The sequence below is a fragment of the Patagioenas fasciata genome, chromosome 1 (genome assembly GCF_037038585.1).
Source record: "Patagioenas fasciata isolate bPatFas1 chromosome 1, bPatFas1.hap1, whole genome shotgun sequence".
In the NCBI taxonomy this organism is placed as follows: domain Eukaryota; kingdom Metazoa; phylum Chordata; class Aves; order Columbiformes; family Columbidae; genus Patagioenas; species Patagioenas fasciata.
Genome location: NC_092520.1, coordinates 13434580 through 13460944, shown reverse-complemented (window position 1 = coordinate 13460944; position 26365 = coordinate 13434580). Strand labels below are relative to the sequence as shown.

General features: G+C 45.2%; 1 protein-coding gene across 2 annotated transcripts in view; it reads left to right on the top strand.

The window, feature by feature from the left end:
• Window positions 1-26365, top strand: part of MTMR2 (myotubularin related protein 2) — a 64990-nt gene that overhangs the window by 35873 nt on the left and 2752 nt on the right. The window contains exons 1-13 of one of the 2 annotated variants that reach the window (XM_071803545.1): window positions 2624-2700; window positions 3740-3848; window positions 6236-6330; window positions 6509-6619; window positions 8615-8716; window positions 9410-9493; window positions 17999-18148; window positions 18946-19134; window positions 20041-20226; window positions 21108-21314; window positions 22874-22966; window positions 24523-24636; window positions 26011-26187. In XM_071803545.1, coding sequence (XP_071659646.1) covers window positions 6322-6330; window positions 6509-6619; window positions 8615-8716; window positions 9410-9493; window positions 17999-18148; window positions 18946-19134; window positions 20041-20226; window positions 21108-21314; window positions 22874-22966; window positions 24523-24636; window positions 26011-26187 — 1422 coding nt within the window. In that variant the 5' untranslated portion in view covers window positions 2624-2700; window positions 3740-3848; window positions 6236-6321. Of the gene's footprint in view, window positions 1-2623; window positions 2701-3739; window positions 3849-6235; window positions 6331-6508; window positions 6620-8614; window positions 8717-9409; window positions 9494-17998; window positions 18149-18945; window positions 19135-20040; window positions 20227-21107; window positions 21315-22873; window positions 22967-24522; window positions 24637-26010; window positions 26188-26365 lie in introns of those variants that run through there. The other variant, XM_065832242.2, reaches the window with a different exon arrangement.

Sequence of the window (26365 nt, the reverse complement as noted above, 5' to 3'; positions counted from 1 at the left end):
AATGGCTGCTTTCATTTCTTGGTTCCTGGCAGGATGGGTTTCGAGTGTTCGCATTCCAGCTAGGAGGCTTGTTCGAGATCTAGAGGTGGGCAGATGCTGCAAAGACCAGCACACCAGAGCAGTGTTTGCCCTGGGCTTTCTGACCGTGTCTGTCTCAGCCTCTTGGGAAGAGTGGTTGTATCCAGGGGGATGTGCTTGTGCTGACTTCGAAATCACTGTGAAAGCAGTCGGTGCTGCCTTACCTAAGGTAGGTCGTGTGGCTGAGGTCAGTTGGGGAATGGAGGGGGACGTGGCAGAAGCTTTTTGTCTGGAAGTGCTGTGTTTCCAGCAGGCCATCTGTCTGCTGCCCTATGGTGAAGTGAGCACAGGTTTGGATCGCTAATCCTTTCCTTTGACCTTGGGGACTCCACATTTCAGAGAATATGAGCGAGCAGATGGATTTTATTAAGCTTAGAAGAGCCAGTATTTAAACTGAAAAGGCTTTCAACCTTGTCTTTAGCAGAATGGTGTTGACATGGAGATCTTTGTCTTTTGCACTGCGTGCCTCTTCCCTCCTTCTCTCCCCCACCTGCAGTACAGTGTTTAAAACCCACCTGAGCACTAGTGACCAGGGCAGCTCTTTGTCATACCAAGTGCTTTCTGTGTATCTTACCTCATATTTGTTTTGGCATAGAACTCAGCCCAGTCCCCCAAACGTTTACTACTGGATCTGCTCCCACAGACATCTGCAGGAGAGCCCCGAGTCCAGCTGCTGACCAAAGTGATCCTTACAGCAGCTGCTGCCCCTTTGGGGTACCGACCTTCTCAAAGAAGTCGTGATCACGTCCTGAACACAGAGTGTATTTTTACTGATGTCCTTCCAAGATAAAAGGCTGCAAAGACGACCACCACTTAAGAACTAAAGAGCCAGAAGCCTCCGTCTCATTTATCATAATCCAGATGTTATCCTGCTAATTTGAAGGCTGTTACTCAAGCGCAAAACTTGATACACTGGAGTTGAGAGCGGGTCTACGTCACAGGCTTTTGTTGGGGAGGCCGTCACTCAGGGCTTTGATGGGATGTGTGATCTGTGGCCAACACAGCTGTGCTGACAAGAAGTCCTCAGCACAGACTTCTGCTAGTTGTACCAGCAAAACTTTGTTTTTACTAGCGTGGCTGAGGTGGGGGAGGAGAAGCTTTCCTGCAAGTTCAGGGTGAGCCCTGTCAGTGGGGACGTCCCTATACCCTCCCGCAGACCCCAGTCAGCTGCTCTGGCAGCCTCCCTGCTAAGAGCTGGCCTAAGTGGTGCAGTTTTGAGGCTCCTGTTAAGAAGCCAGGACTGTGCTTGCTTTTATTTTTTTTTTCTAGAGTCTTTTGAGTGCACTTTTAAAAATCTATGTCTTGTTCTCAAGCAGGCTTTGATCTCGTTAATCTTTTCATCTATACATCAATCTGTTGTGTGGAAATGCTGGAACGTGCTTTTATTGTGGCATGGGGTTTCTTTGGTTTTTGTCTTCATTTTTTTTGCATAGTTTAGAGAATTTTTCTTCCCTGAGGCTCTCCCTCTGGCTTGATCCTACATGAAAGTCAACTACAGACATGTCAGGTACCACTTTAGGCCATGTCTTTGAATTTTCTTTGCAGGGATTTCCTGATATCAAATTAAAACAATTATTTCTCTTTCCTCACGTTAAGATAAAGAAAGCATTTTGGGCGACTGCACGTTCAGTAGTGGGCAGACATGAGCTTTCTCTGTGTCCACCAGGTGGGATGCATGCCAGCTTTAAATGCAAAGTCTTGTGGTTACCACAAGCATGAGGCAGAATCCAGGCTACCTTACCTGCTCTCTCTGTTATTTGGTTGAACAACCAGTGTGTTGCTGCAGTTGTGGCCATTTGGGAGGTTCTAAGCATGGGCAATATGATTAAATCCTTCTGTCTTTGGCCACGTAGACTTGGTCTTAATCTTGGCCAAATGTGCTCTTCTCCTCTAATTCTTACTATAGGTTTAGACCTCAGGATAGGCTTTCATAGTTAGAGCTGTGCTTTCCAAAAATGTCGATTTCCTCGTGGTAGCAGCCATTCTTGTGAAAACCTTTGAGTAAATGCAGTTGTATCTGTGAGAAGTAATGCCCTGTGATATTACTTTAACCCAAGGGAAAGTGGAGGAGGGGTCATTTGGTAGCCAAAAAAAAAAGAAACTGCACCTCCTATACATACCTATCAAAATGCAGCCTTTGTAACGAGTCACTTATACTGAGCTGAACCAGGAGCTTTGCAGTTGTTGGACACTCATTGAAGACAGTGGTGTGACATGGTGTGCTTTTTCCTCTGTGTATACTAGAGATTGTTCTACTTGTTAGTTGGTAGCATCATGGTAATAGTTGGTCACGTCTGCTGGGAAAGGAACTGGTCCCTTGGGTTCCGTATGTAACTGGGGGAGTTTGACTGAACACTCCTGCGTGGCCCAGTGGTGTGCGGGAGGGCTGCACTTTGTGTTGAGCTTTCAGGAACTGAGGCACTAGGCAGTACCTGAGGAGCCTTGAATATTTGTTGTCCCTGATATTGCTGACCTGTTGCAGGTAAGTGTAAACTTGGTTTGTGAAAATGTAAAGGTATTTTTTTCTACCTCTGTCTTCTGCCTAGGTCCTGAGGGAGACTAATAAATTGGCTGAAATGGAAGAGCCACCTTTGCTGCCAGGAGAAACCATTAAAGACATGGGTATGTGAAAAGGAAATTCCATATTGTTTGCTGACCTAATAAAATATCCATAGTGCAAAACATCTTGGTGGTCGTTAACCAACAACAGCAAATTACTGATGTTTTGAGAACCATGATCAGGTTGTTTCATTAATCAAATTATTATACACCACATGAGCCACGGTCACTATACATCTCCTCTTAGCATGTAGCAAATACAAGGCAATTCAATGTATCTTAGCATGAGTGTTGAGATTGGTTGTACAGCTTTGCATTTGCTGCCTCCTGGGAGGACAGGGATGGACTGTTTCCAGTTGTGCTTGCCACAGGGTAGCTTATTAGGCTGACACAACACAATGGTGTGTTGCATCTCTGTCACAGGCTGTAGGAGAGGGTACAGTGCTGCTGCAGAGAACATGCTGTGATATGGGGATGGGGCTTTTTTTCTATTCAGACACACTGACATGCATCAGGTTTGCCAATGCACTCCAGTCTGAAAGTCTGAGTAACCTTCTTGATTAATTTTCTATGGAAGATTTTGCATTCACTGGTTTAACATGTTGCCTTCCTCTTAAAATGGTATGAAAGAGTGCAATTTCTATCCTAAAAATAAAGTCAATCAATCAATCAAACCCTGAAAGTACCTCACCAAAAAAACCCAACCCAACAGCAACAAAAAAACACCCTAGAAAAAAAATCCCATCTTGGTGCTCAGTCCTTTTTTCTACTCCTTTCCTAAGGACTCTGAACTTGTACTCCAGGCACGCACTGCAGACGGGCATCTAATACAGTTAGCTCTGACAGCAATACTGTATTTTAAAGGCTTCCTGGGAATGGTTTAAAGATTAGAGTTATCAGTATTTTGTCTGCTGGTACATGATGTGCTGAGCCACATAAGTCAGTAGGCCTGGGTGGCTTTTGGATTAGGCCAGGCAGCAGCTCCCTGGTCCAGCAAGAAGTTAAAGGTGGCAAAAAGGAAATCTTTATCATTCATCAGCAATAATTATTTCCTGTTAAAAGTGTCAAGAAAGGCAAATGTAATTCTCTTTGTATTTTACAGGGAAAGGAAGAAAAATTATTTCAGCCAACCCAATAATCTCTAGGGTAAGATTGGCCCTATAAAAGACAGGAATTCCGTAAGCAGGGGAATGAGTAAATCTTGGTTTCCAGTAAGTTTTCCCCATATGGATTCTCTTATATCTACCAAAGACTGAGCTTATTAGACTTTCCCGCAGTAGTAGCACTAGTAGAACCTCTCTGTTATACCTGGCATCTGTTCTCACAAACAATGAAGCATTTTAATGCCTTGACAATCCCTATTTATTGGATAGAGACTGCTGAAATCATACTACCGTGGTAGGGTTAAGGTCAGATAAGTCATGCGTGTGGGTACATGTGCAGTGTAATTAAGTAAAATTATTTCCTTAGGAAACCAAGCTAATAAAATGCAAATGTAAAGGTGATGTGCTTTACAAGCTGGCAAGGCCAGTGTTTGAGATCGTGCCTGGGATTCCTTACCTGGAAAACATTTTTCTAGTGCCTTTCTTCTTTACCTAGAAATCCTGTTCCTCTGCGGATGTAAATGCACACTTCTCTTATTAGTAGATTCTGGGCTTTTTTTAAACGTTTTGAAATTACATTTTGAATAATGGGAACTCTTGTGGAAGAACCAGGCAGGCTGCAGTCACCTTGTTGGGCTTCATTAGTCTGCTTTCAAACCTCTGTCAAACTGGTCTTTGAAAAGAAGTGGTTAATGATCAGCCAGTAATGAAACACTTGTTTTAATTAGAACTGGCTAGAAGCATTCTGTGTTTAATTATTCTTCCAACAAACACATGTAAATTAAAATAAATAAATAATGAAATTGCTAGTGAGTAGCTATATATTTTTATTTAGCTATTTTTAACTAAAAATTCTGTGCTTCATATTTTGCTCTGAATTAGTCAGTCCTGATATTTTAAGGATCCTTCTCCATATCTGAATCTCAAGAATCAGTGCAGACTATGCAGAAGCAGAGCTAACGTGAGGATGATTTCATTATATGAGCTGCCAATGCCCTGCAGTAAGACAGCCTCTCTTCCTCCCTCCCTTCGGGCTAAATCTCATGCAATAAAGATAGAAAAAATTCAGGTCTTCATCCTGACACCCCAGGAGCCTCATGCCTCTTGTGTGTGGTGACTGTCACCTGGCTGGGAGGCCACCTGTCCTCCTAGCTTCACACAGCCCTCGCAAAATGGATCCCGTTGGGTTTGGAGGCTTGAGGTTAAGATGCTCCAGGAGATTCTTTCATGGGTCTGGCAGCTCTGGTCAGAGGGTCTCCTCCTGAAAGCACCTCTGTGTGTCTGAGGGGTCTCGTCACTTGACGGTGGTGGTGTAAACCGTTGCCCTGCACAGCCAGCCAACTACTTCAGTGGCAGAAGACGTGATGGGTCACTGCCTGGCAGCAGAAGGCAAGGGAATTACTTAGATGTTGGCATTTTTAATTGAGCTAAAACAGAAGGGCAGTTAGGGGAGGTGTTTGCTGTGGAAAACCAGCAGCACCTCTTGCCTTTTGCTGGAACAAGTGAGAAATGTTTGAGGACTTTTAAGAAGGGGACTGTTTTGAGTCACCGTCACTCAGGCTTGAAAATAATTGCACTGTTGCAGAGTAACTTGATCGCTGACTTCAGACTTAAAATCAGTGGCAGCTGGGTGCTACACAGATTCCTGGCTGCTGGAAGCAGGGCCTGTTGTCATAGAACAAGGGGCAATGGTTTTAAACGGAAGGAGGGGAGATTCAGGCCAGACATGAGGAAGAAATTTTTTACACTGAGAGTGGTGAAACCCTGGCCCAGATTGCCCAGAGAGGTGGTAGATGCCCCATCCCTGGAGACATTCAAGGCCAGGCTGGACTGGGCTCTGAGCAGCCTGATCTGGGTGAAGATGTCCTTGCTCATTGCAGAGGCTTGGACTAGATGAGCTTTGAAGGTCCTCCCAACCCAACGTGTTCTATGATGCTATGAAATTGCTGTAGCTCCGCTGGCTTTTAGCATGAGGACCTGCATCCTGGGGCTGACTTTGTGTGCAAGGGTGTGCAGAGGGACTTGGGTATCCTAAAAGCCACATGTAGAACTGCCTTCTCCTGTCCTTGGTGGTGCAAACCAGCTTAATGATGATCCTTAGCTTTTATGCAGATTGTTATCAGCTTCAAATGTGTGCATCCGGGGAGGAATCATCTCCTCCTCTTTTTGCCTGGTGTTCTCAGCTACTGGCAATGCATTACTCAGTGAGACTAAAGAGTTTGCAGCCAAATCTGGTCATTTTTGCAGGGGTAACAGTTCTGTGCAAATACAGGATTCCAGGTGATGGTACTTGCCTGGAGTTTAGTTTATACCCAAGCTCTTACCTCTTCCACAGAACTGAAACTTTCATGTTAGCTCTAGGCTAGAAACTCGGATTAAACTTGTTTTCATTTCATAACCTTAAAAGTAGAACCCCCAAATGTTGTTGTTGTCATAATTTTTCTCCCATAAATTAACAGTGAAATTAACAACCTTTTTTTTTCTTTTTTTTTAAGCTAAGGATGTTACTTACATCTGCCCCTTCACTGGAGCGATCAGAGGAACCCTTACTGTTACCAATTATAGACTGTATTTTAAAAGCATGGAACGGGTAAGCTTTTGAAATCATCTGCTTTTGTTGGCTATTCAATCTTTAGACCTGGATGGTGTTTGACAATAATTCTGTGTGAATCACAGTTATATGTTTGGGATTGTAAGCATAAGGGAGCAGGAGCTGGGGACTTTTCCCCCCTCCCCTTTTTAAACTCACAAATTTCAACTGTCTACAGGACCCTCCTTTTGTCCTAGATGCATCTTTAGGTGTGATCAACAGAGTGGAGAAAATTGGAGGTGCTTCCAGTCGTGGTGAGAATTCGTACGGGCTGGAGATTGTATGCAAGGTAAACTTTTATCTGTGTTTTTTACAATAGGGGAAGGGGAACATAGATTTTAAAAGGTTTTCTCTGTAGTACTGTAGGAAGTTCTGCAAAACGTTTCGGTCAGTCTGGCTTCACACGCTTCAAAAACCGTCTGATTTTAGAAGTAATTTTCAGGATTCTCCAGCTCCACTGGTTCAAGACAAGATCCAAACCTTTATTCAGGCTTTGTGCTATGTAATGACTCTTCCTCACAGTGGAAGCCTAGGCCTGCAGTTCTTCGGGCTGCACACTGGGCTGTGGCAGGAAGACTCCCGTCATTGTGCCTTTCACACATCCATTGCACAGGATGCCTTTCACTCATGTTTCAAGAGCAAGAAAGGGGCACGTTTCCCCCTAAATTGTTAGCTGGTGTTCACGTGCTGCTGTGCTTGGTGGTGAGGGTCTAGCAAGTAGCCTTCAGTCCTCCTAGAGGCTGTTCTTTCAAGGCAGTTCATATTTCACATGTGCCTCTTGAGAGCCCTTGGGAACATTGAAAGTACAAACTTCAATAAAAATTAACCATTCACCTCCTCATGTCTGCTTACTGTAGACCCACAGAGTAGATAATGCCACCGTCTCCAGTCCTAAATGCACACCTCTGCTGTTGACCAGGGCATAGCCCTTCTTCTTCTTGTGGTGGCCACGTGGGGAGAGCTGGATTCTAAACCTTGTAGGTCTTGGACTGCTCACAGCTCTCGTCAGAGCCCTCTCAGGGCTGAGAGGATGCTGTTTTCTGGATAAGGGCAGTTGGAGGAATGAAAATGAGTGCCAAACTACTCTGGTTGCCGCTGTGATCTTGAGGCACTGGGAAGCTGCGCAGACGCTCAAGCTGTGGGCGTGCTGAGTCAAGAGCTGTTGGTAAAATCTGTACCAAATCATCCAGCTGTTCCCTCCTCCTCCTGCAGTCGTGATCTCCCTGGCTAATGCAGGGGTGCTTCTGCTGGCAGGCTGATTTGTTGCATGTTTTGATCTGGATTCCTAATCCTCAGCCATTTTGACTATATGGAAATTTGCATACGTGGTCGAGTTTGGAGTGAACTACATTGTTTCCCTGGGCGGGAAACCCAGGGACAAACTATACAATAAGTATCTTGCCCTTATACAGTATATATATATATGCCAGCCTGCTTGGCCTAGGATATGCACAACAGTTTCGTGTGGTAGCAGAGCAGTACAGATACAGCTTATGCATCCTGAAATGTTCTCTCAGACCAGTTACCTTCTCTCAGTCTTGCGAGACAGTGAAGTCCATAGCTGTTTATTTCATTCTCTCACCTGCTGTACCATCTTCATATGCTTGAACTTGATAGTTTATTTCCTACTGGTGCCTTTTAAACTGTTTACTAGAAGTCTCTGAGTTGTAGGCTTGGCTGGAAAATCTTGACACTTTAGAGGTGCTTTATTTAGTTTCTGAATTTGATTTTGTAGATGAGTATGGAAAGGAGGTCATGGGTTACCACTCTTTGTGGAAACTGTGCTGCTGTGCAAAGTGGCGGAGTTCTCAGTTTCAAGACATCCTCTTGAGTGCTCTGAGAGATGAAAGCTTTAAACGGAGATGGTAGTAGTTGCTTTGCACCAAACCAGCGGGACTTGGGCTCCCTGTGTGCAGTAGCTCTATGGAGCTCTACTTGGTGAGACAGGTCCCTTCCAGCTGTCCATCAGCGGTGGTTTGTCCCTGAGTGAGGCTCTCCTCTAGACTTTCAGCAGGTAGAAGGCTTCATGTGAAGGGAAGATGCTGTGTCAGGTGCGCTTGTGCCCGTCCTCTGCTCCTCTGCAGTTGTGGTAAGCTTTGTTGGGGGCTGCAGACAACCACTGGAGCCCTGAGTTGCACTACGACAGTGTTGAAAGTACAATATTAAGTCAGTGCTAGAAAGAGCATTGTGATGTGACCGTGTTTTGAATGCTGACTTTTGGATTGTTTTGGGATTTTGAAGTGGTTTGGAAATCTGAAGTTTGATCTCCCTCTTTTTTTCTTAGGATATTCGAAACTTGCGATTTGCTCATAAACCTGAAGGGAGAACTAGACGGTCCATATTTGAGAACCTAATGAAATATGCTTTTCCAGTTTCAAATAATCTGGTAAGTATTTTCTTTTCAGTTTTCACTAAAAGACACAAAGTGGCAGTAGGCCGTTTTGTTTAGTCTCATCTACCTGGTACAGTATTCGCATGGGGTGCATTTAGTTGAAGGGGGAGAAATGCTGTTTTTCTAAAATCGGATTTGGAATTAATTCTGTGGGATTTTAGATTGTATAGAAAACAGGAAAAGTCTGCTTTGTGAGGCTGGATTCCTTAGTGCATGGAGACTGACTTACCGATACCTCCATATAACAGAGGGAAGGTATTCAAAACACACATCCATCAGAAGTTTACAGCTAATGGTGACAGCGCTGCCCCAAATCTGGATTGCAGTTCGTCGTCTCTGTTACGTTATGACACTCCAGTTGTTGCTTCAAATACGGCTTGAAAGGATCTAGTGCTTAATATGTAAAAGCATTCTTGCCCAAATAGTCTTTTATTTCTCTCTTTAATAAGAGACTCTTTTGTCCATGAAGTACCAGGTAACAGACAAGCAAGATCAGGGGTATGAAGGAAGGTATGTTGTTGTAATTACCTGCTGCAGCGAGCATGTTAATTTTTTTCACAAAGCCCCTAGAAGAAAAGCAGTGTAATGGGAAAAAGAAGAATGAGTCATGACGTAGTATTTGAGATCTCAGACATCCTGGAAATGGGCTCTAAGCGGGCTCTTAATGATAAATTTTCTTTCTTTCAGCCACTTTTTGCATTTGAGTACAAAGAGGTTTTCCCAGAAAATGGATGGAAGGTGTATGACCCCACTTGGGAGTACAAGAGGCAGGTAGGTACTGTGCCATGTCCTTCCTCATCCTCTCTGCATTGCAGAAGTGAGGCTTTGTGCAGCGATATAATTACAGGTCGTATGGAACAGAGAATGATGCTGCTTACAAATGTTGTGCAGACTGGGTTAGGACATTGTTCTCACATTGCAGTGACTGATGACAGTACAGTTTCAGAGACAGTAACATCCACTGATGGAGATCACTCAGGCTGCAGAGAGCTGATTTTAGGCTTTGGTAGAAAAAATTAGTGCTCTGGCTTCATCAGCTGCTGCTGGCTGTGAGGAACAGAGCGTGCATTTGCGGGTACAGACATCCCATTGTTGAGCTTCACACCTCAGCTTTTGTTTGGATCGGTTTTAATTCTTTACAGTTTTCTGTAAGATATCTCAAACAGGAACTTGGAAGGTAAAAAAAAATACATGTAGAATGCTTTCATTTTCTTGGGGAATCAGCATAGGGATCAACCTAGAGAGTGTTGTGATTTGCCATAGCTTGGAACAGACAGTTGTAGCGTGTCCGGAATAAACCAGTCAGAGGTGTTAATGGTTATGAAGTGGTAGGCTGACAATTAGGAATACTGCAATAAAAACTTGAGTGGTCCTCCTTAGTGGAGGAGATGGAGGAATTTTGTTTTTTATAATTAAATCACTCTTGTCATAAAATTCTCAAGTTGAGGAAACAGCACAATTTGGTGACAGTTTTGCCCTGGACACAGTAAACTTTTGTTTCATTCAGGTCTGCCTGGATAAAACAAATTTTCCTTTGTAAAATCAAGGAATTTACAAGCATGTAATTTAAAGATTTATTTGGGTCTTTCCCATAAAACAGACCAAAACAAGACATCTGTCCTAGCCTAGTTGCTCATCTGATTCCTGACATCCAAAACCTAAGGAAGGGATTAATTTTCCTAGCTTTAGTCTTCTAAAAGCTGGGCATGCCTTCTAAATTGGTTTTCTAGGCCTGTCATTAACAGATGGGGAGAGAGTGCTTCACTGTTGGGGGTGATTTGTTCCGTCCAAAAATAGCTGCCTGAGATATATTGCAGGCTTCCAGGCTGCTAATTGAAAGTGAGATGTATCTTGCCTCCACTGTCTTGGTTGCAAAAATGTGTATGTCTCCTATTAGAGACAAACTCCAGTCATTTGTAATCAACGACACACATTGTATCTAAGGATAACTTTAATAAGACCAGATAATGCAGTGCTTATTATTTTGTTTAGAATTTACCTCTCTCTTGGTAGTTAAATTTAAGGAATCATCTGTTTATAAAGGAGAATCTGCAGCTCAAGTTGTGTAGGAAAGATGTTTCTTTACAGGACTGAGAACTTTGGAGTAAGACTAAAGAATACCTGTGCTGTCAAAATAATCTCCATTAAAAAGCACAGCATTCACTTAGCCAGTCTTCACTTAAAAAAGGTTAAATGCACAAGGTTTTTTTCCAATACCTGGAAAAAAGGAAGGGTGACCCTTGAGAATTTCAAGGTAAATTACTTCAGTTTCTTAATGTTGGCATGTCTGTTCTTAGAATACAAGCTTTTCTATCCATATTACTTTTTATATTGTAATTGGTTGTACCTTAAATTTGGCAGGAGCTTGGTTACACAGTGAAAGCTTACATATATTCACATGCATGTGATTTGCAGCTCTTCTTGGCCTTTCTGTAAAGAAAATGGGACTCTGGGCCATGACGTCTTTGCTTGTGGTCACATGAGGTAGCACCATTGTGTGTAAAACATGTCACGATGGAGACAGTGCTGCAGCGTGTGCTTCTTTTGTCATTACCTGCTTTTGTGTCATTTTTGAGCACTCAGGAAAAACTTAGCCTGACTGCTTTTATGTCAAGAAACCACACTTATGTCCATATGTGGAAGCCCCCAGTCATTTGCTTACGTTGGGAACTGCAAAAATCAATCAAAACCAGGAGTTTTTGCAGCCGTGGCCTATCCGAATTTCACCCATGATGGGACACAGTCGTTCCCATTCCAGATCACACAATCTGTCTGTTCCAGTAGCTTATCTGCAGAAGTGACCAATGCCAGCTGCTGAAGAGGAGGCAAACCATACTACAGTAGATGTTTATTTTGTGATCTGGCCAGGAAGAGAATTCCATTACTTTCATTAGAGTTGATTTAGGTCCTGCAGTATGAAGCTTTATGTCCCCTCCAAAACTTCTAGGTATTTCAGTCTGTTTACTTAATTTCAGCATTTATAACTATAGATGTTCTTTTTATCTGTGTGGATGTCGTAGCCTTTTTTCTTAATCCAACCAGGTTCTGTTAAAACAATAACAAATACTACAGTAAATCAGTATTATGTCCTGAAATGGCAACAGGGATTCGTTAACAGTGAAACAAAACTGGCATCATTGAATCAGATAATGAGATTACCCGTCGCTGACGGTGTGATTTGTGATCAGAAACAGAAAAGCAGGACATATGCACTATCTGCAAGACCTCTTGGAATCGGTTTAAAAACTGTTAGAGAAGATCTGGCCTAGGGTATAAGCAGCTCCATGTGGCCAGACACTAACTTGGTGCATCTTAGGCCAGGTCAGTCAGTGCCCTGAGGGAGCAGGAACATGGAGAGAGGGGAGCGAAGCAGAAGCAGAAGCCAACTACCAGGCATCCAGAAAAGACCTTTAGAGTAAGATCCATGGGAAGATCTATGTCTACACTTGTATATATGGGAAATTTGCCTGTGGTGTGATTTATTTATTATAATCTTTTTTCAGATTAATATAAGTGTGTTGATGTGATAGAGATTGTAGCAGTTAGGAAAGATATCCAGTAAACCTCTGACTTCTGTGTTAGTGTGCTTGGGAAATATGGAAATATGTAACTTATTAAAAATCTGTGTTTCTGTAAAGCTATGGGGAGTAATAAACAACCTGTAGAGAACAAAAGGAACGCAGAGAGGTTTGGGATTTAGTCAGTAAATGGAATCACATGTGCAAATGAAATTTAAAACTGAAATTACTCTCTGATTTTTATTACACACAGACTGGCAGAGTATGAAACGGAGTTGCAAAGTGAATAAGACTCAGTTGAAACCAAAGGGCCTTGAGATGCCTTTGGAATAACTTGAAGTTTTCATTTTCCTTGACAAGGTGGGGAGCATTTGGAAAAAATTACAAGGCGTTATGAAGCTGGAAATGTGTGATGTTTCCCTGCAGATGTCATTCTTGTCTAATCCTGTGCTCTGGTCATATGTACTAGAGAGACACAGTACAGGCTCAGAGAAAACATACAGAAATTAATAATTCAGAAGAGGGGTTGACCTGTTTTGAGGATAAAAGAAGTGCCCAGCATTAGCATACAAGCAAAGTGGGAAAGACAGAGCGTTAGAACAGCATCCTGCAAAAGATTGTTGAGTGTAACTGAAGGGAGTAAAATATTAGATGCCCCATGGTTTAATTGAGGTCCTGTTTCTAGTAAGTACGTCTCTACTGCAACGCGGATCCCAGCTCTCTTGTACTGAGGGGACACAACCTGAGCTGAGTGCATGGCGGGGGGACCAGCTCGGCTCTGGCTGCTGTGTCCCATGTTGGTGCAGGGATGCACCAGAGCTCGTGTGCTCAGCCTCTTGGTATCTCATGGCTCAAACTGAGTTTGAGAGGCACAACTGGTGGTACCTCCAGACCCTCCTGCAGTGTCTGCGGCAGCTCAGGGTGCACCCGCGTGGCTGAGCTCAGAATTGGTCCATTGGATCCCTGAGAGAGATGTGACTTTGTGTAATTCCAGCAAGGAAATTATTTTTTTCCAGTCAGTGAAAGATCCTCATGTGCTTAAGCTTAAACATGTGCTGTGTCTTCAACAGCTTTTCGCTGCAAACAAACAAACTCCTTTGTCTGTCACAGAATCACAGAATGGTTGGGGTTGGAAGGGACTTCTGGAGATCATCCAGTCCAACCCACCTGCTAAAGCAGGTTCACCAGAGCAGATCACACAGGAATGTGTCCAGGTGGGTTTGAATGTCTCCAGAGAAGGAGACTCCACAACCTCTCTGGGCAGCCTGTTCCAGGGCCCTGGTATCCTCAAAGTAAAGAAGTTTCTCCTCATGTTTAGATGGAACCTCATGTGCTTCAGTCTGTGCCTGTTGCCTCTGACCGGACACCACTGAAAGGAGTCTGGTCCCATCCTCTTGACACCAACCCTTGAGGTATTTGTAAGCATAAATGAGGTCCCCTCTCAGCCTTCTCTAGGCTGGACAGACCCAGCTCTCAGTCTCTCCTCAAAAGAAAGATGCTGCATGATGCCCAGTTTGCAAATGGCAGGAGCCACAAGGCAGCACTTGGTATGTTGGCAAAGCTGTGAAGGGAGAGTGGGACGGTGTCACTCCTCTGCCAAACTCTTGCCAGTATCGATTTAATGCACAGTTGCTAAATTTACCCACATTTTGTATGTACCTACAATGTGCGTAGATCAAGTGATAACTGAGCACAGGTCATTGAAGTAAGGCATGAATGACTGTCCAGAGGGAAACCAAGTCTGGTTTGTGTGTGGAGGCGACACGAAAGTTGTGTCTCCATGGTTAGATAATCCAGTCGTAAGGAATGTTCCCAAGCACTGAGACACCTTTATTGCAAGTTCCTGGCATAGCTTCAGTCCAGGCAGTTACTGCCCCTTTCCTGAGTGTGTTTGGGCATCTTTGGCCATGCACAAAGACACACTGCCAGCAGGCTGCATGCAGGGTGAAGCATAAAGCAGTTATTTACTGGCTAACAGACAAAAAAGATACCAGGGACTTAATTAGCTACTAGGCTGAGTGTTAGTACTCACCACGTCCGAGAAGGCATCTGAAGAGACTTTTCTGGCCAGGCAGGCACCGGTCAGAGAAGTATCAGCATCTGCATCCCCCTCTGTTGGGTTGTTGCTGCTGTTCCCCACCGGTCATGTCAACACCAGCACACAGGTGACCTGGCTGTTGGTCCTCACCAGTGACTGCCTAGTAGACTCACAGTTTTTTCCTTTTGGACTTCATACTATTTCATGATATTGTTTTCCCTTGAAATCTTGAGCTACGAGTGATCCCCATCTCAACGATCCTCTTCCTCTGTCTGCAATTTTACATTTCTTGTCTTTCTATGTATTTTCACACAGCTCTTTCTCATGGCTTTGCAGCGTCCTTGGCGGTCTGAGCCGTGGTTGTGCACCTGGGCCACATCAGAGCTGGGGCCTGGAAGAGACAGTTGGGCCCTCGTGGAGCAGAGAGGAGAGAGGGCTGCAAGGCCAGCTGGCCAAACTTCGCCAAGTTCGGCACATTTCAGAATCTGATCACCAGTGGGCAGTCTGGACAAACTGCCATTTTGAGGATAAAGGAATTTAATAGTATGGGTGTGAGGTGGCCTGTGCCAGCTGGTCTCGGTGAGAGCGGTCATGGCCATATTTGATTTACAACTGTAGATGTGGCCATGTTGCCTTCCTCACTGCAGAGCGTTCAGAGGAGCACGATGAGGCTGGTGAGGGGCCTGGAGCACAAGTCTGATGAGGAGCAGCTGAGGGAACTGGAGTTCTTCAGCCTGGAGAAAAGGAGGCTGAAGGGAGACCTTATCACTGTCTACCACTACCTGAAAGGAGGTTGTAGCATGGAGGGTGTTGGTCTCTTCTCCCAGGTAGCAAGTGATAGGACAAGAGGAAATGGCCTCAAGTTGCATCGGGGAGGTTTAGGTTGGATATCAGGAAACATTTCTTCCCGGAAAGGGTTGTCAGGCATTGGAACAGGCTGCCCAGGGAAGTGGCGAAGTCACCATCCCTGGAGATGCTTAAAAGATGTATAGATGAGGCTCCTAGGCACATGGTTTAGTGCTAGAGTTAGGTTATGGTTCGACTTGATGATCCCGAGGGTCTCTTCCAACCACAATGATTCTGTGATTCTGTGACTTTGCCCTCTGCCAGCAACCAAACATGTGAGTTCCCCTGAGATCAGGGTCTACTAATGGTGTTAGTGTACCTGGAGAAGACAGACCCTGTGCACTGGTTGGGGCTGCATGCTCTGGTCACTAACTTGGACACCAGCAGCCACGTTCCCTGGCAGGTTCAGGACCATCACCCCTGTTGCTAGCGAGACATGCCGGGGTTTGTGCTGCAGGTGCACGGGCAGGGGCTTCCCGAGCTGCTCCTGAGCCTGCAAAGGCTTCTTGGGTTACATCTGTAATACTTGCATTGGTCTGATAGTGGGCTGTTGGGTGCTTACAGCTTTCCAGGAAGCAGTGAAATGTATCCTACATGAGGAAATACCAATGTGCTTTATATCATGTTTAGCTTTTCCTATTGATTCCAGCTGCAGAGAGCGCAAATCTGAAGGAGCATGAATAAATGCACAAGATACACTTCATCATGGCAAATGTCCTGGGAAGATGCAAATTCACCTCCTTTTCTAGCCTGCTTTGCTTATTTCTGCCTGCTGTGAGTCCTTAGGAACTGAATCCAAGGCCCTCTGGATGGTGCTGTGATTCAGAGCTCCTGTGCTGGGGAAAGCAGATATTCCCTGTGATTCAAATGAAATTTAAATGCTGATACGCAGCATCTTTTCTTTCTTTGAGGAGTTGTCATGGATTTTCCTGGTCTGGGCTCTTGCGGAGAAAAGATTTCATTTGAATTTGTCATGGTGTCAGCTGAAAGACCTGGAACTTTGGAGATACTGGTTCTGGACCGAGCAGCATGTGCTTAACCTGTTCTGCCCCATGCAGTGACGAGGATGATTTTCAGTGACAGTGACTGCTTGATCTTCTCAGTGAGTGCTAGCAGAGCTGTAGGGTAGAACAAAAAGGAGCTCTTCTTGCCATGAGTGTGCCAACAGCAGAGCTCTAATGCAGATTTGGGAGAGGTGAGTTCTCCAAGCATTGCTGCTGAATACACTGCAGTACTTACTAAGACAGTACTGAGAACAAATTAGTCATTTGCCATTAGTTCACTTCCAGGTAGTAACCAGTTTGATCACAGCTGGTGGACACCTAAGAGCACAAGTCTTGCTGTTCCCTGGTTCACAGCAGAGCTGGTGGATCCCAGAGATTCTGTCTTTGCTGTGTACAGCAGGTAGACCTCTGAGCATGTTTTACCTGTCAGTAAGCTTGGACTGTGGATACACACTGTTTGACGCCCGTTTCTGCCACTTCTTTGGCTCCAAGCAGTGCTGAAAATAGCTCTCCTTTGGGTACTCGTGATCCTGGCAGCTCTGCTGATTCCTTGTTGTAACATTTCTGTCCCAGGGAGGGCCCTGGCGTGGTTCACAAGCAGGGTGTGACTGGTGTTAGACAGGTGTGTCCTCCCCTCATATTTCTAACCATGGCCTGTTCTGGCAGCGTGACTCACTGCTGTGACCGGGAGCTGGCTGCAGTCTGTGTGGGTCAACCCTTGTTGCCACAGCTCATCTGACTTGCTTTAGATTCATTATCTGTTTCCCGAGGGAGCTGCGACAGCAGTAATCAGTGTCCCACCACCCTCTTTAAAATGAAGGGCAAGAACAAAATCATGTATTGCTTTAAGAGCTGATGGATGTTCCTCTAAATCAGACTCTGCTTAACAGTCTGGCCATATTCAGTGCTCACAGGAGCTGTAGTAGATCTGCCTTCCCCTCAGAGATGCTTTGTGTTGGTGCTTGCCCTGGCTGCACCAAGTGTTTAAACTTCTCCTTGTAGGCACGTGGCAGCAACATCACTGTTCTCATCTGTTGACTCCTAGCGTCAGCCAGATTAAGTCTGCAGGTTGGCAGGACCATCTCCATTGTGCTTCTGGTGTTACCTGGAGGTTTTCCTCTGGGAAGCTGTTGAGTTGCTTCCCAATCAGGGCACGCTGAGCTTGGTGATGTGCGTGTGGAGGTTCCTTCCCTGCTCTTCCAGCCCAAGTCAGACCAGTACAGCCATAGAGCTTGGTCTGAGAGGAACATGGGAGCTACACATCACTGTCCATATCACAAACAGTCACAAAGCTAGGGACATAACACTTACTAGGTTTCTGGTGTTTTTAGGAGATTGCACAGCTGTGCCACAAACACTAAACAGGGCTCAAAACAGATTTATTTTTTTGGGGGTGTTTTACTGCCTGTTCTCCCTTCTGTCTTCCCCTCCATCCCATCTGGTAACTTTGCTTTCCATCCTCAGTTTCCACCCACCACATCTGAGCCAAGTGCTGAGAGAGGAGTGGGGGCTGTGGGTCACCCGTTCAGTCCTGCTCCCGGGTCTCCTGTAAGCATTGTGATGGGACCAGGAGGTACAGGTGATTCCCCTGAGAGCATCTCTAACGTGTTTGCACATCTGTAGCCTCCACAGTTCCTTTGCCATAGGTGAGCCTGCCTGCAGACTTCTAGTTTTCCTGTTCTTCAGTGACCTGAACAAAACTTCTGCCTCTCTGGGTAGAGGTGTGAAATGCAAGTTACCAAGATAATGCAGTTCCAGTTCTAAATGTCCTTCATTAACAGAAGTTGTCTTGAATTTCAGGTCTGGAGGTTTAACTGTGCTGAGGTCTCAGAGTAAGTCATTTGCTAACCTGCTGTGGTTTCCTCTTCAGGGGATTCCCAATGAAAGCTGGAGGCTGACCAAGATGAATGAGCGCTATGAGCTGTGTGATACATACCCTGCCATTCTAGCTGTGCCCGTAAACATTCCCGATGAAGAATTAAAGAGAGTAGCATCTTTTAGATCAAGAGGACGCATACCAGTGAGTGTGACAAAAGAAGCCGCTTTGATGTGGAGTTGTTACATACCTTTGGGCCATAAATAATGCTGAAATCAGGCTGAGTGGATTCCAAGGAGCAAATAAATGGTCAATGGATAATAAAAGTGACAGTGACATGTCTGAGGAGTTAGAAAGCAGCATTATCTGCTGAAACTACTGTTGTGAAAGAGATGTAGACTAAACCAAAATGAGAAGATAAGATAACTTAGTGCTACCCAGGCCGAATCTTAGTTTGGTTCTGGGGAAACACAAACAAACCCTATTAGATTGTTTACAATCGTCTGGCCTACACTGACTTTCAGGATAGAGGAGTACCTAGTGATATTCTTGGTGGAAATATTTATTAAATTAAGACAAAACACATTGTTATGATTAGTTCAGTGCTAACTGAAAAATAAGCCTGTAGAAAATTCAATCCTTCCCTAAAGTGCTTAATTTTTACATGGTGTAATGTAGAGTGAGGCAGAGCCAAATGGCTGCAGAGCGAGAAGGTGTGTTTGTGACTCACACAACAGTGAGTAAACAGTCTGCATCATATTTAGAAGTCAGATTTAAACCTAGTTGGTCACCTCTTGTTTGTTCAAACTTTGGGAATGCCACCAGAGTGAATGAGTAAGGACAGAAGAGGATTTTTCATTTAATCATGATGTAATAGAATCCAGCTTTCTGGAACCAGCTAATACATGTCAGGATTCCAGCACAAGCAATTACAGGCAAAACACTTCACTGGTTTAATGAATCTCACTTTTCCTTCTCTTCTTTTTCATCTGTTTCTGGAGGTTTTGTCATGGATTCACCCAGAAAGTCAAGCGACGATCACTCGCTGTAGCCAGCCAATGGTGGGAGTGAGCGGCAAGCGAAGCAAGGAAGATGAAAAGTACCTTCAAGCCATCATGGATTCTAACGCTCAGTCCCATAAAATCTTCATCTTTGATGCAAGGCCCAGTGTGAATGCTGTAGCCAATAAGGTCAGGTGCTTTTTCCTCTGTCAAGAGGCAGGAACGTAATTGTGTAGAGCACTTTTCCCACCCCCATTTCAAATTGTTCCTTTTCTACTATGAAGAGATTCATGTGCAATGATCTGATTCTCTATAAGACTTTTACACCTGCACTGTTAGCAGTAGATATCAGTGTGACTATGCAAGGTCCGTTTGGATCAATCCACGACATGAAATGAGATTGGAAGGGAAAAATCAGAGTCATACTGAGGTCAGACTCTAGCACTCTGGGTCTTGTGTATCATCGTTTTTCACTTCACATGGCTGAAAGAACTGTCCCTGTTAACCCCGATGGGACAGCAGTTACTCAGCACTTCCAAAAATCAGGCATCGTGATCTTTTATTTCAAAATGCCAGGGATCTTTAATGTCTAGGAACGTTGCTGTGTTCTTCCTGCTGTTATGTCTTATTCCATCACTCTATTTTAATGGTAGAACTGCTTTGTTGCACTAAAGCTGATTTTTTTTTCCTTTTTTTTTTTCTAATCTGTCTTTTGTGCTACTTAGGAGAGGCAATTATTGTGTGGGATATACTTCTCTAGAGTAGTATGGTAAATTTGTAAATGACAGAATAGTGAATCTAATGAGCCAGCAGCTTGAATGGGGATAAATGATAATTACAGAGAAAAAGAAGGCTTGTAATGTGATATTCTTTGGTAAAAATTATAGCATTCATTACTGTTGCAGGAAAGAGACACAAAGTGTGTGGATGTACATGTTTGTTCCCAGTTGTAAGATAAATCTAATGTTTTCTGGCTGCTTTAGATAGCACAATGAGTGGTATTTTGTCAGCTGATATTTACTCAGAACAAACGATTGTGATAAAATATAAAATAGGTTTTTGCTTAATGATCTTTATGTGGATTTTGTTCTTCAGGCTAAAGGAGGTGGCTATGAGAGTGAGGATGCCTATCAGAATGCAGAATTAGTGTTCCTGGACATTCACAATATTCATGTTATGAGAGAATCACTGAGAAAACTGAAAGAAATTGTGTATCCCAATATCGAGGAGACTCACTGGCTGTCTAACTTAGAGTCAACTCACTGGCTGGAGCATATCAAGGTGGGTATGTCTGCACCCACTGCATGTGGCTGAGTAACCACAAGTCCCTACCAGTCTGTTCACTGGGAGATGTATCCAGAGCCAACTCCAGTGCTGGATTTTCAATTCAGGAGAAATTTAAAGGCTTAGAATTTGTTTTTAATTTGAAAACAACTAAAACCACAGTTTCTTGGAACGGGCAATTTTGAGGAGATGGGAAGAGGAATGAGGGAGGGCGTTGAAATACTGAAAGATGGTGTTTTGGAAGTGAAGTGTGTTCCTGGGGAATGTATAACTGTGAAAGCCCTGGTCAGAGCACAGGAGTCCCTGAGTTTCCAAGCTCTTGGCTCAGGGATCCTCGATGTCCTGGCATCGCTGCCTGGTCCAGACCAGCAGATGTTGGGAGATTGTGGCCCATCAGCCTGTCAGGAATCCAAGCAGAACTAGAATGAGCAGGGCAAAATGCTTCAGCTTTTACAGATGTTGGTTTTCAAACTAAGCTTTTTTTTTCCCTAAAGACATCCAGCTTACGTTGCCTGCCTGCTAATACAGAAAGGGCCCGTCGCAAGCCAATGGCCATTTTGTGTTCATATTCAGACATGGAACATTCCTGCATTTAAATCCTGGTCTGTCCAAGGACTGAGCTTAATGCAGGCGCTCTTCTAGAGTTGTGCCTGTGCTACAGTTTGGATGTGTTGTCATCTTGCTGGAACAAAAAATGTGTTCACCAATTTGCTGTCCTAGTTATAAAGTAGTTGGAACTGATTTACCATTCTCCTCGAGGCAGACGGAGCCCTTGGTTTGTCCTGTGTTGTCACAAGCCATTTTTCATTTGTAGTTTGTGTTCCAGAGAGATTTTGTAACTTGTTGGTGTTTTGTTTTGTTTTATTTTCTTGCCCCAGCTCATTCTGGCTGGAGCCCTTCGAATCGCCGACAAGGTGGAATCGGGGAAGACGTCTGTAGTTGTGCACTGCAGTGACGGCTGGGACCGAACAGCCCAGCTCACCTCCCTGTCACTGCTCATGTTGGACGGCTACTACCGAACCATCAGGGGCTTTGAAGTGCTGGTGGAGAAGGAGTGGCTGAGCTTCGGCCACAGATTTCAGCTGGTGAGTCACTGGCCCTTGGAAGGCACTGAGCAGAAAGTTGTTGTCCACCTTGAAGAATTTCAAAGGAGTTTAGCTTTTCGTGTGAGAAGTCTCCCAGTTGAACTCGCAAAAGAAAGGCGAATGCTGCTGCTATAGTTTTCTGCCTGTAATTTTAGTAATCTCTTAACTTCCTTGGAGGTGGTATTGGTTACATATGAGGAACAGGTGGTATTAAACCTCTCAGGTGCCTGACTGATCTGTCGTGTTCCCCTGCTCAGGTTTGAGCTAGCAGTGTGCTTTGGGTTCAGAACAGGCATTTCTGCTGTGAGCTGGCAGAGACCAATAGGGTATTTTTGGTATTTCCAGTTTGGTCCATTTTCTGAGACTGCTTGGACACCATAATCTAACAAATGCCTTAATGCTGAAGAGGCTGGGGAATTTGGTTATGGCCTTGACCTCGCATTTTCTTCAGGCACATTTTATTTTTGGGGAGGCTTTTAATTTTTTAAGCAAAAGATCAACGCTTTGAGACTGGACAAAGAGTAGCTCGTGATTGTGCCCCTAGAGTTGGCAGAGAGGCAGCTTCGGGGACTCGTGACGCAGCAGTTTGTTATGGTTTGGTCCTTCAGTAGTATTCTTTCAGTCTTTGCTCCAGTTTTGGTTTGCTCATAGCTCTTCTTTTGTGGCTGTTTAATTTTGGCAAGGGCTAGAACAAGGTCTGTTTACAGCACGTGCAGTGGTGGGCCGTGTCGTCAGATGCGCTGAGGAAGGTGGGAAATGGAGGCACTAAGCAGCTGACCTTCTGCTGCAGCAAAACTGTTATCTGGTGTGTGAATGACGAGTATTTTAGGTTCCCTGTCTATACAAAGAAGATAATGATGTTGGTTTCCTTTGGTGAGGGGAGAACAGTATTATGGAAGAGGTAGGGATCTTTGTGACTTATATGTTCTTGTTCTGTCTTTGTACAGTATTTAGAGCTCCTGGGTGATACATAACCACTAATGTACCACATAGTTACAAGGAATCAAGCCTCACGTATCTTGGCCACACAGCACGGTCAGGGTTGGAGGCCGGTTGTGGGGACACTTCCATCACTGCCTCTCAGGAGGTGGCAGGAGATGGGTTGGGACAGTGTTTGTTCAGCGCTTGGAGGCTGCGAGGTGTTGTGTGACGGTTATCGCCGCGTGCTGTGCCTGTAGGTACTGCTCAGAGCTAACACGCTGTACTACTGAAGTAGCCAGGACGACAGCTGCAACCAAAGCAAAAAGCATTCTCTTTTTTTTTTTCTTCTGAACTTTAGCTATTAGCTGAAATCCATGCCAGCATAGCATCTGGAGCTTCTACTCCAACAACTTTTCTTTTAATTTAGCATGAAAATATCCCCATAAAGAAATTTCACTTCAAAGACAAAGGGAGTAGCTGTCCTCTACTCTTTTACGCCCTGATATGAACAAAGCAAAACCAGGACTCATTTCAGCTTTTTTAAAGCTCTTGGTAAAGGCTGGGGTGACTGAGGGGTGACCCCAGCAGTTTCCCCACGAAGCCCTGTGTGACTTGTTCTTTGTCCTGCTCTGTTTCAGAGGGTTGGCCATGGAGATAAGAATCACGCAGACGCGGATCGCTCTCCTGTCTTCCTCCAGTTCATTGACTGTGTCTGGCAAATGACAAGACAGGTAAATTGCTGCGTGACACGTGTCCACAAAGCCACTGTACCATGACATGGCATGGTGTCCAGCCACAGGAGTAATTTCCAAGCTGACATGCATGGGCTCACCATCCTGGGCTTCTCCTCATTTTGAGTCTGACAACAAGTTTCTTGGGAGTCTCTTTAGCAGAGACCCTCAACACGCACATGTACAGGAAGGCCACAATGTTAGCTTGAGTCAGATCAGCTGGTTAGTGGGTGCTGCTTACCTGTGTGCTGCTGTAATAAATGTGAGCTTGTGAGAAGCAGCTTGCGCTGCCCTGACGCAGGGGACGGCTACCTTGCATTTGTGACAGGCAGGAACAGACGCCCCAGCCACCCTCAGCAGCCCACTCTGCCTTCAGAAGCACGAGTGACATGAACTGCTCACGTCAGTCTGTAGCACGGTGCGTGCAGGCAGATCCCTGTTTCCTCCGCTCCAGCTGATCCTATAACCAAACCCGCAGCAAGGTGTACGTTTGATCCGTTCTAACTTCTGAAGGCAAACAGTCTGCTCCTGAGTCGTACATGGCGTACAGAGCCGAGTGCCTCACTTCAGACCAGGCATGGCAGAGGCACGGTTTGGGAGAAATCCCCTATGGTTGGGAGGCTTCTCCCCAGGTGTGCAGCACCTGGAAGGTTTTTTGTGTGTGCTGTGACACAGAAAGTGTCACATGGCAAATGTCAGCTGTGGTCAGGCAGTTTACTGAAAAAATGAGGCTCATCATGGATTAAAACAGGTGAAATGGAAAAGTTGTCACTATACATGAAGCTGTACTGTATCCAAGCAGAGAAAGGGAGGCTTTACCATCAGTAAAGTCACTTTCATCGTGCTGTCCAGGCAGGCTGACCCACAGCTGGCGAGGTTGGGATGTCACAGCTGGGGCAACCTGGGAAGAGAAGGGCAGTTTGCAGCTCCTGCTCTCCTCTCCACGGCCCCAGCATGTCTTTGCAGTTCACTGCACATGTTCTTAGTGACCCTTGGTGGAGCTTCAGTTCTTCCTGTCTTGGGTCTGGTTGTTTCTGGATGGAACATCAACAGCAAACACAGCCCCTGCCCACACACCTGTTCCTCCCGCTGAGCTGTGTTGCCTGGTGCCTCCCTGCTGTGTCACACACACAGGGCCTTTACTTTTGGCCCCAGGAAATTTCCCATTTCGTTTTATGCGTTATTTCACATGTGCTTCAGCCTTTTGTTTGCCTTCTCCTTGCGTGGTCCGGTGTGAGGGGCAGGCAGAGCAGAGCAAGCTTCCACTTGGAGCAGCACCCAGTGTGTATAAACACAGCGGTCAAACCCTTCCGACTTCTGGCTTCTGCTCAAGATTCCTCTCTGCACATGTGAAGCAGCTTTCCAAGAGAGAAACTCTTTCTCCTGGAAGGAAAATATATGATCCTGAATATTCTGCCAGGGAAAGAACAGAGACAGATCCTGCTTTTGAAATAAAGAAGTGAGGCCAACTCCTCACCAAGACCACAAAGCAGGAGGAAGTTTATTTGCAGTTCCTGTTTTAAAATCCCAACCTAATTTTCTGGTTCTGTCTGAAGTTTCCTACAGCATTTGAGTTCAATGAGTACTTCCTGATAACCATCCTGGATCACCTGTACAGCTGTTTGTTCGGGACGTTCCTGTGCAGCAGCGAGCAGCAGCGGGTGAAGGAGGTAAGGGGGAGGCACAGGGCTGGGATTGCTTCAGCTGGCCAGGTACTGCAGGAGGTGTCCTGTCAGCGCTCAGACAGCGGTAGATGCAGGTCTGGGTTATGCCAAACCCCTTTTCTTAACAGCTTAAAACGCTGCCTGTTGGAGACTTCATATTTCAGAGCAATGAAATGGACAGACCGCTGCTGTCAGCATGGCTTTCAGCTGGTCACTGGTGGCTCAATATCTCTTGGTGTCTCCCAAGTAGTTGAAATGCATTTTTTCTTTGAACTCCAGTCTAATGCAACTTCTTCTGTGAAAACCGCTACCTTTTTGCCCTCCCTTTTCCTCACAGTGGTGCTTTTAGGTTGTTTTTAACTACCAAGTGCGTACTGTCATTCTGCACACGTAGGTGACAGCAACTGGTGTCAATGTGTGTTCTTGCTGTGCTTGCGTTTTTCCGGGAGAGGACAGGGCTGCAGGTACAGGGAAGGACGTGCCTCTGGGTCCTGCCAGCAGCCAGCTCTACCCCACAGTTGGGCTGGGGTTTGTTTGCTGAGGGAGGAACGTATAGATGTGTACATTCAGACCATTCAAACACCGCCCTGTTCAGACCTGGTCTGGAATCAGAAGGAAAAGTGGTGACACTCCTTCTGTCTCACCTACCTGAAGATGAAGTGTTTTGGCACCGAAAGGTTGCAGCTTAACATCACAGAGGTACATTGAGGACAGTGCTGTGTGGACTTGATGTGATCACATTTGGCAGCACATCAGTTAAAAATAATAATAAAAAATTTAATACAGAACTGATAGCATTGTACTGTAGTAAAATCAGGGTCCCTGTTCTCCTAGAGTCCACAGTGATTGAATAATTGTGATTTCCAGAGATGAAAACCTGCCTGCTCTTTGCACATGGGTTTGGAGGGTTTTTTAAAGGCCTAGTGAAGCACTTAATCTAGAAAGCACTTCAACGCTGGTTTCACTGGGACTATTCACAGGCCTAATTATTCCACTAGATCAGGGCCTAAGTCAAATGATTTTTTGCAATTAAATACTCCAGCAAGTCCTCCAGGAGCACTTCAAAGAGGCGAAGTTTTAACTGGAGCACAGAGTTCACGGGCCGGTGTCCCCTCGCTGCGCTGATGGCGATTCCCAGTCTGTGTTGGCAGCTGGGTGGGCAGGAGGGGCTGGGGCTGTGCCAGGCTGCCTGTGTCCCTGCCAGCGCCCAGCTGCTTCCCTTACACCAAAAGAATGTGGTTGGTTGGGGTATTTTTTAAGCTACAAAAAGGCAGCTAGGTCTGCATTAATGACAAGCGTATGTATATGTTGTTAGACTTTGTAGATAACTGCTGGGATTCACATGGGAAATAAAGCCACCTCTACCCCCTTCCCTTACAGAGCCTTCCAAAAAAGACCGTGTCGCTTTGGTCTTACATCAACAGCCAACTGGAAGACTTCACCAACCCCTTGTACGTGAGCTACTCCAACCATGTCCTGTACCCCGTGGCCAGCATGCGGCACCTCGAGCTGTGGGTGGGCTACTACATCCGCTGGAACCCCCGGATGAAACCGCAGGTACGTCTCTTCCCTCTCTGCTAGCACTGTCACTTTGGAGCTCAAGCCCTTTGGAACACAAGAAATGGTGTGCAAACTTAAAACTGCTGCTGCTTGAATCTAAAACCAAAAGCCTAAATTCAAACAGAAGCAATGGAAGAGCAGCATCGACAGCTGGCTGGTGTGGGTGCTCAGCTGG